Source organism: Macrobrachium nipponense, chromosome 10 (genome assembly GCF_015104395.2).
Source record: "Macrobrachium nipponense isolate FS-2020 chromosome 10, ASM1510439v2, whole genome shotgun sequence".
Lineage (NCBI taxonomy): Eukaryota > Metazoa > Arthropoda > Malacostraca > Decapoda > Palaemonidae > Macrobrachium > Macrobrachium nipponense.
In genome coordinates, this window is record NC_087204.1 from 109297416 (window position 1) to 109307415 (window position 10000).

The 10000-nt window shown below is 36.0% G+C and overlaps 1 protein-coding gene and 1 pseudogene across 1 annotated transcript; both read left to right on the forward strand.

The window, feature by feature from the left end:
- The first annotated feature begins 1295 nt into the window (after positions 1-1295).
- On the forward strand, positions 1296-2883 carry LOC135223896 (cuticle protein 7-like; annotated as a pseudogene).
- Positions 2884-7665: 4782 nt separating this feature from the next.
- Positions 7666-9266, forward strand: LOC135223899 (pro-resilin-like). The gene is made up of 3 exons (XM_064262817.1): positions 7666-7698; positions 8222-8346; positions 8913-9266. Exon 3 carries the CDS (start codon positions 8919-8921, stop codon positions 9213-9215), a length of 297 nt encoding a protein of 98 aa, XP_064118887.1. The 5' UTR covers positions 7666-7698; positions 8222-8346; positions 8913-8918; the 3' UTR covers positions 9216-9266.
- The last annotated feature ends 734 nt before the right edge of the window (positions 9267-10000 follow it).

Below are 10000 nucleotides of genomic sequence, written 5' to 3' on the forward strand. Positions count from 1 at the left end.
AATCCCATTTCTGGCTCATTTTGGAATAATTATTATTGACAAGCAACTGCCATGGATTCCAGCTACTCTATACACAATAATAACAAAACTGGTCTTAGCAAAGGCACATTTACATTTTTATGCATTTACTTCACACGCTGGTGGAGGGTAAAATATTTAGCCTTTTCCCAAACTTCGTATCTGGTGAATGAAAAACTATTACAGAAATGATAATGAGTGTGCCTTGAGTTAGCCTTATTACCATTTTTATTATTATTATTTTTTTTGTCAGTCTGAAACGTAATTTCGGGTATAAAAAATATTCAGTATATTAATTTCAGTATTTTTTGTCTCGGTAAACGGTTTTTTAAGAACATTCAAACCTCAGCACAGTAAAGGCTAATCAAACACACATTGCTTCATAAAAAATGAGACGGTTAATTTTACAGCACACAAAAAGACCAAACTCCAAAAGCGATGTAACCTAAGTGGTCCGAACCACTTAAAAATATCTAATCCTTCGGGCCAGCACTAGGAGAGCTGTTAATCATTTCAGTAGCCTGGTTCAACTAAGATATACTTAACTTTTTAGCTGAAGCTTACGATTCAAAATCTGTGAAAAGGCTGAAAGAGAATATAATTCACTCTTGTTGTCACAAGGAACAAATCTTTCCCAAAGTCAGGGGAGATTTTTAACCGCAGCTAAATATTAGAAACATTTCCGGTTTGTCAAAAGGAATGATAAACGCCCCCTTGTCATTGCGCTGCGTGTGTTACTTCCTATTTCCTTCCTTTCGCGTCATTTCAGGGGTAACAATTAAGCGAGAAATGACACAAACGACACTTAATGACCACCGACCACCTTGGGTCAGTGGGGTGTGGCTGGCTGCCGAAACTGACCATGAGTGGTCTGCATATATATGAACAGAATTCACCGGTTCGTCAGCATTCCCGAAAAGCTTCAACCAACAGAAACATGAGCGCCAAGGTGAGGAAAGCAGAGTGAGGAGGAGGAGGAGGAGGAGGAAGAGGGAGGATGGATCGATACTGCTCCTCATCTCACCAGTTCTGTGTTCTCTACAGTGTGATTTGTGGAACAAGAAGTAAGTCATCTGCGAATACGCGTCATACTTAAAAGGATCTATTTCTATTCTTCTTATAGGTAATCTTACTGTGTGTGGTGACCGTGGCTCTTGCCCGCCCCGATGCCCCGGCTCCCCCAGGGTACGGGTATTCTGCCCCAGAGCACCCTCTAGCCTACGCCCCGCCCGCCGCCGGTCTACGATGCTCCCGAACCTTCTACCATTGCTCTACTACTCCAAGTTACCATGCTCCTGAACCTTCTTACCACGCTCCCCCCTGCCCCTACCTATCACGCTCCTGCCCCATCCTACCATGCACCATCCTACGAAGAGAAGCACGAGGTGAGAAAAACAGATTTGTTAACATTTGTTATGTCTGTGAATTGTTAGGTATTATTATTATTATTATTATTATTATTATTATTATTATTATTAATTCAGAAGATTAACTTCACTCATATGGAGCAAACCCACAAAAGGCGCCACTGCCTTGAAAGTCAATCTTCTAAAGAATATTATGGTGTTTGTATACTCATTGTATATGGCCCTGAACCGAATAAAGGATATTATTATTATTATTATTATTATTATTATTATTATTATTATTATTATTATTATTATTATTATTATTAACTATAGTAGAAAGAAGTAAGAGGAGGTAAAGGGAAAGCCAGGAAGGAATAAATCTCGCTTATCAAAAAAGAAAAAGATAAATATTGAAAAATGTCAGGATTATATGCTTATACTACCAACATCATTTAGAGCTGACTATAGGAGTGCTCAACTAAAACGGTTAATTTTATGAGCTTTTTATATCTCAGACAGATAGCTTTACTAGTTTTATAATCATTCTTAAAAATAGGTCTAATATAGATATTCTTTTATTTAGACATTAACAAGATTTCTCCTTACAAGTTACAATTTACAGTAGGAGCTGTTCGACAAGCTTGTGAAATTTTACCATTAGAAATATATCACAGAAATCTATAAAAACTTGCTTACCTGTTCACAAAAATATATTCTAATGTGAATATTTTTGGATTTAAAGTGACCAGGAAACTTTCCTTAAAATTTACAATTTACGGTAAGAACTGATGGGCAGGTTTGTGAAATATTATCATTAGAAATATTACAGATTTCTCTAAAATCTTGCTTACTGTTCACAAAAATATATTCTAATGTGAGTATTCTTGGATTTAACATCACCAGGAACTCTCCCTAAAATTTAGAACTTTACAGTAAAAACCAAACTGCTGGACGGACTTTATAGTATCTCAGAAATATTAAAGATATTATTCTATAAAATAAGCGCCTACCTGTTCACAAAAATATATTCTAATGTAATTTGGTATTGGATCGAAAAGTGATTAGGCATTCTCGCTAAGCTACTAAAAAGGATTTAACTAACAACTTCTACTTCTCCAACAGAAGGGAATGCCTTTCGATTTCGAATACGCCGTCAAGGATGACTACAAGGGCCTCGACTACGGCCACAGCTCCAACTCCGACGGGAACCTCGTGACCGGGAAGTACTACGTCCTCCTCCCCGACGGTCGCACTCAGATCGTCACTTACACCGCCGACCACTACAACGGGTACCAGGCTGAGGTCACTTACGAGGGCGAAGCCAAGTACCCTGAACCCAAGCCCTACGCCCCTGCCCCAGCCTATGGTCATCCTGCCCAGCTTATGGAACGCCAGCTCCATCCTACGGTCACCCGGAACCCGCTTATGGAACACCAGCTCCTGCCTACGGAGCCCCGGAATACTAAACCTCTCGAATTAAATTATGTCTAAATAATTTATTTATTTTCATAAATAAAGGTCGATTTTAAGAATATCTTGTTTATCATTTCTTACTTACGCTTCTTCCCTCGAGATAATGTGGTTTACGAGGGCGCAGCTTCCAGAACTTCAGCTTCGATCTAAAATGAAGTTGCTAAATCTACGACCTCTAATATGATAGGTACGACCAACTGCGTTGACTAATGACCAAGTACCTAAAGGTGTGCAAAGTGTTCTGCCTCATTTTTTATTTTTTTTTATTAAAACCTGGTTTTAATGTAGATGAGGGGAGTATCATGCATTGTGAAACCTAGACGTGGTCACCACAGCCGTCTAATTAGCATGTAGTACATAATTCACAAGCGAAGGCAAGAAAGGGATGGTAGGATTTTTGTTTACTCGGGGAGTAAGCCTACAAACTACTTTGTTGTTGTTGTTGTTGTTGTGTTTCCTGTTGGGAGGGTAGGAAAGGTCTATAGAAGAGCCTAAAAGGGTCTGAAAAAGGTGTTTCGCGTTAAGGTAAAGATACAGGAATTTTAGGATACGATATTTATGATTTACTTATTAGAATGAAAATGTAAAATGGCACAGAAAAATTATTTCTAATAAAATGTAGCGTATTTATTTTAGTTTTCGTTGGTGAAACAAGGCTCTATTTGACTGTAGACTTTAGCCCATTTTAATTTACGTTAAAAGTTAGGGATATAATGTTTACAGCTTATGCATGTGGGGAAAATCTTGTATGTGTTCCGAGTAAGCTGGAGGTCGGATCACGCCTTATTTTTCGTACCCATCCTTCTGCTCTTGTCCAGGGATCGAGCTGGAACCTATTGTTTGGTAAGCAAGAATGATACCAATCACATTCTCTACAGAAAGGAAAAAGGGCTTATCAGTGTAAGAATTTATTTTTTGTGCTCATATAATTTAAAGGTTTTTTTTTCAAAAGTCACGGCTTTCACAAACTGCTATACTGGGTAGTTTCAACGCTTTCCTTCGGCAAATACAGAGAATGTAAGAAAACTATTCATCGTCTCCAATATAATTCTCTATAGTTATAAACTGATCTCGGTTTAACATTGAGCATTTGCGTTTAGAAGACTACATATTATAAGAAACAATCACCCAAAATACTTTGATTATTATTATTATTTGTGTATGTTGGAAACAGACCTTCTTTCAAACATGTTTTATTGAATATGAGGGCTGAATTTACAGAATTTATTTTGTACAGAATTGAGAGAATTCTGTACAAAATAAATTCTGTAAATTCCGCCATTATATTCAGTAAAATTTTATTATTATTATTACTGAGCCGTTGATGCTGTTGTTAGAAAAAAATGAAGTCTGTCCCTGCACGCACTAAATATTTTCGTTTTATTTCCATTTGTTTTTTCGTTATCAGTGTTTGCGTCCACCCGTGGTCGCGGGTTCGATTCTCGGCCATTCCATTGAGGAGTGAGAGATGTGTATTTCTGGTGATAGAAGTTCACTCTCGACGTGGTTCGGAAGTCACGTAAAGCCGTTGGTCCCGTTGCTGAATAACCACTGGTTCCATGCAAACGTAAAAACACCATATACACAAACAAACAAAACACACCTAATTCAGAAGACTGTTTTTTTTTTAGTGCGTGAGAAGTAATTTATTTTTCTTCGAAAATTTGCCTCTCTGTCAGCTTTCACCGTTTCAGTAATGCTCCGTGGAACCAACCACCTTTGTAGCTGTTAGATGAATGCACAACAGTATCTGTGAGCTGTAAATGCATTCTCTTGCAAACTAAATAGTTCCCAAGCCATGAATCAAATTCATTTTTTTAAATACAGAAATACTCACAACTAAATCTAGTGTAAATCTGAACTTCTCTAACCATCACCGTTATACGAATTAATTTTCGAAGTTTATGATTCCCACGGAGTTAAATGTTTGGAGGAAAAAAACAAACTCGGAGGGGATATGACGCAAAGGTCTTTAATGGGCTCCTCAGAATCAGACTACCACACCAAAGCTTATGTAACGCAATATAATACTTACGCCAAAGGCCAATCGCTGGGACCTATGAGGTCATTCCGCGCTTAAACGGAAATTAACAGTAAAAGGGTTTAAAAGGTGTAACAGGAGGGAAAACCTCCCAGTTACACCATGAAGGTACTGTAAGGAGCGGGTGGAAAGGAAGATGGAGGAAAGAGAATATGAACGGAGATACGGTAAAAGGAAGAAAAGGGGTTGCAGCTAGAGGCCAAAGAGACTACAAAGAACCTGAGTGATTTTTTTTTTTAAGCTGACCTTATGCCAGCACGGGCTCTTGCTCGTAGAGCAGCCCGTAAAAGTAATGCCTAGAGTGTACCCCAACGAAACCCAAAGCTTATGGCAATGATTAAAAAAAAAGAAAAAAAAAAGTAAAATACTGAGGATTTCTGAAACAGCAAGAAAAGCTACTCATTCAAAATCTTCCCAATCATAAATTGTCACTTTAACGTGAGACAAATAAGAGTACAATGAGAGACGATATTAGGTAGGGTGAAATGAAGGTCAATTTGACGAGTTCCTACAAAACGTGAGAGAGCGAAGACGCCATAAAATGTCTATATAACATAATGACCCAGGGAACAAATATATCAACTCGATTACACACAAACATAACCATGATTCCTTGGAATTAAATGGGAACTTCTCCCATTATCGTAATATTGGAGTTTAAAACAATAGGTTTTTTTTTCTTTGACATCTTCGTTAGATTGAATTTATTCGGAAAATCTGTTGGGTGGGTCAAGGACTGACGTTCTTGACTTCTTGTTACCGACTCCTCATGCTAAAAAAAAAAATAAATAAATAAATAAAAGGCGAAAGAAGCAGATCTGAGTGAGTGTTTGTTTATTTATAAACACGCGCCTGTGTAGGGTGTGGTTTTACCAAAAAAATGCAAACATGGCCACAAAACTTTCCATTTCAATTTTCGAACAGTTAAATTTGTGTTTCTTTCAAAAACGAGCAGCTATAACTGCTAAAACGTTTACAGGTTTCCTTAAATAACTTAGGTCACAATGCAAAATACGAAAGGTTTGGTTAAAGTGAACAGCTATTAATTTCACACATAAATGGTGGATCCAAAGATAAGACTCTTATGGTTTTGGTCAAAATTCTTCGAATGATATCGCTCCCCGCCCCAGCGTCCTTTATAGTCCTGCTGCTTGCGACCCACCGCATTCAAAAACTACCATGTACCTTATTCTTTACCTGGGCCGGCTGGATTTATATTTATTATTTAGAACGTGTCTAAACCATACCGACTTGCCAGATGAATCGCACAAAGAGTCTACCTGAAGGAGGTAATTAATATATATATATATATATATATATATATATATAATATAGGGATATATATATATATATATATATAATATATATATATATATATATAGTATATATATATATATATATAACAATTATACATACTAAACATACAATATATAGAATAATTATTTGTGCAATACTGTAACTGCTGATGCATCTAATGAAATTATTTATACGGTACTGTACCCTGGCGATGCGCCAAATGAAACTGCCCCCAATGCAAGAGATGAGCTGAATATACAATTTAGGCAAAAGGCCAAACACTGGGACCTATGAGGTCATTCAGGGCTGAAATGGAAATTGACAGTAAAAAAGGTTTGAAAGGTGTAACAGGAGGAAAACCTCAAAACGTTTGCGCTATTGAATCAATTGTTAGGAGAGGGTGGAAAGTAGGATGAAGAGAGAGAATATGAAAGGAGGTACAGTAAAACGAACGAAAGTGGTTGCAGCTAGGGTCGAAGGCACGCTACAAAGAAACTTAATTAATGCCTACAGTGCACCGCGAGGTCCACTGACGGCACTACCCCTCCTAGGGTTACAATGCAAGAGAGCACCAGGTATGTCTATTTGTCTCAATGTTTTCCTGATGATTTGTATTACTCTATGACTCTGTGGCTATATATATAAGTATATACACTCACACACACACATATATATGTATATATATATATATATATATATATATATATAGATATATATATATATATATATATATATATATATATATATATATATTAATATATATATATACATATACATATTTAAAATAATATAAATAGTACACAAAATTATTTACTGTAAATATATGTATATCATAGACATATATGTATATATATAGATATATATATATATATATATATAATATATATATATATATATATATATATATATAGATATATATATATATATATATATATATATATATATATATATAAATATATATATATATATATATATATATATATGTATATATCTATATCTATATATATATATATATATATATATATATATATATATATATATATATACTATATATATATATATATATATATATATATACATACATACATACATATATATATATATATATATATATATATATATATATATATATATATATATATATATATATATATATATATATATATATATATATATATATATATATATATATATATATATATATATATATATATATATATATATATTATTTCCACACGCCAACACAACTAACTACAAATGAGAAGGCGATTCGGTTACGGCAACGAAACGTTACCATATTCTACCAATCAACTTGACCGTGTTCCCCCTTCTGCGGTTTCGGAAGCTTCGTTATAACAGGTTTGGCGTGCAAAAGTATGGTCCTAATTGCATTAGCGACCGACCTAGACGTCGGGGTGTGGTCCCCCAATGCTCCACTTTCGGCCAGAATGATGGGGTATATATGAGCGTCTTCCATAGACTCCAGACGCATTCCAATCGGCACCAACCATGAATACTAAGGTATGTTCAACAAGTCCGAGAATTTTAGGAAATTTGGTCGTTCGTAGCTGCCATCGTTTGTTCTGAAGTTCGGAAGTTCCAAAGAAGTGATTAGAAGTTCATGAACTGAAGTGTTCATTTAAATCTTAAATCATCATTTTACTGAAGTCCAGAAGTTCCAAAAGAAGTTGATTCGAAGGTCATGAACCGAATTGCTCGTTTATTATTACATTATTATTGTTCTGAAGTTCAGAAGTTCCAATAGAAGTTGATTCGAAGTTCATGAACTGAAGTGTTCATTTATTGCTTAAATCATCATTTTCTGAAGTTCAGGAGTTCCAAAAGAAGTTGATTAGAAGTTCATGAACCGAATTGTTCGTTTATACTACATCATTCTTGTTCGGAAGTTTAGCAGCTCCTCCAGAAGCTGATTAGAAGTTCATGAACTGAAGTTGAAGACGTGGACCCACCAGGTAAAGAAAACGGACCTTCCAAGAAGTCCTTATAAAAGAATCCTCATCCATTTTCGCTGTTTACTTTTCAGGTCGCTCTGTTGTTCTGCTTCTTGGCCACGGCTTCGGCTCGTCCGGATGTACCATCACACACGACGGTTACGGATACCACGCCCCGGCTCATCCCGTCTCTTACCATGCTCCTGAGAAGCATGAGGTTGGTCCTCCTATTTTCCTCCGTATATTTCGTCTGTATCTAATTGCTGAATATTGATATCAATTGATAAGATTCTTTGGATTAAAATTAATTCACGAATATTAATATCAGTTAATTAGGTCATCATTTGGAGTAAAGTTAATCTGTCAATTTTTCTTTTCTAATAACTGATGTAGTTTTTCGGTGTTTCCTATTACCCTCTGTAACTTCTTTCAAATGAATAACATATTCTTTGAAGCTTCAATTTCGAGTCAATAATAATAATAATAATAATAATAATAATAATAATAATAATAATAATAATAATAATAATAATAATATGCCACAGTGGTTTTAAAATTATATTATTTTTTGTACAAGGTTAAAAATGACTAGGAGAGACTTGTATGATAAAATATATTTTTAACACTACCGTGACTTGTCAATATTATAGCCTCGTTACAGAGGTTACTTAGTTCAATAATAATAATAATAATAATAATAATAATAATAATAATAATAATAATAATAATAATAATAATATCGCAAACACGAACATCACCACATTAACTGATTCTTCTTTGCAGAAGGGTATGCCCTTCAACTTCGACTACGCCGTCAAGGACCACTATAAGGGCTTAGACTTCGGCCACAACTCCAACTCTGACGGGAACCTCGTGACCGGCGAGTACCGCGTCCTCCTCCCCGACGGTCGCACTCAGATCGTCACCTACACCGCCGACCACTACAAGGGTTACCAGGCTGAGGTCAGGTACGAGGGCGAGGCCAAATACCCTGAACACAAGCCCTATGCCCCTGCCCCATCCTACGGTTCATCCTGCCCAGCTTACGGTCCACCAGCTCCTGCATATGGAGCCCCTGAGTATTAAATGCCTCGACGAATAATTTACGATGGATATTAACTTATGAACTATTATTAAAATATTATTAAATAAATAACAAGACAGCAACTTTTATATTTTTATTTTGGTCCTGCTGTTGCCTCATATCTAAACTCTGTTCTTCAAAGAACAAAATGTTCATGCGTGAACATGGAACATAATTTAAGCCAAAGGCCAAGCGCTGGGGCCTATGGGTCATTCAGCGCTGAAAGCGAAATTGACAGTAATAAGGTTTGAAAGGTTTAACAGGAGGAAAACCTAACAGTTCCCCTACGTGTATAACAATTGTTAGGAGAGGTGCAGAGTCAGATGGAAGAAAGAGAATTTGAACGGAAGTACAGTAAAAGGAATGAAAGATGTTGCCGATGGAGGCCAAAGGGACTGCTGCAGAGACCTTTAAGTAATGCCTACAGTGCATCATGAGAGGTGTACTGATGGCACTGCCCCCCTACGGAGCATGCACGAACAGACCCTAAACCCATAGGATGATTCATGACGAATATTTCACTTTGCGATAGAAACAGTAGGCAGTGTTTAATACTTGACCCGAGTTTTTCTCTAAAGTAATCATACCAGTATATACGTGCTCCAAATTACTTACTACACAAGTAACATTACACAGAAAAGGTCTGAACGATTTTCACTGGACTACATTATTATTGGATTTCAAACTGAAGGGACTAATCGTCTACCCTGTGTTTTTCTATAAACGAAAAAATAATCATAAAAAATCGTCAGAATTATCATGGATACGAAAAGTCTCTATTTGCAAA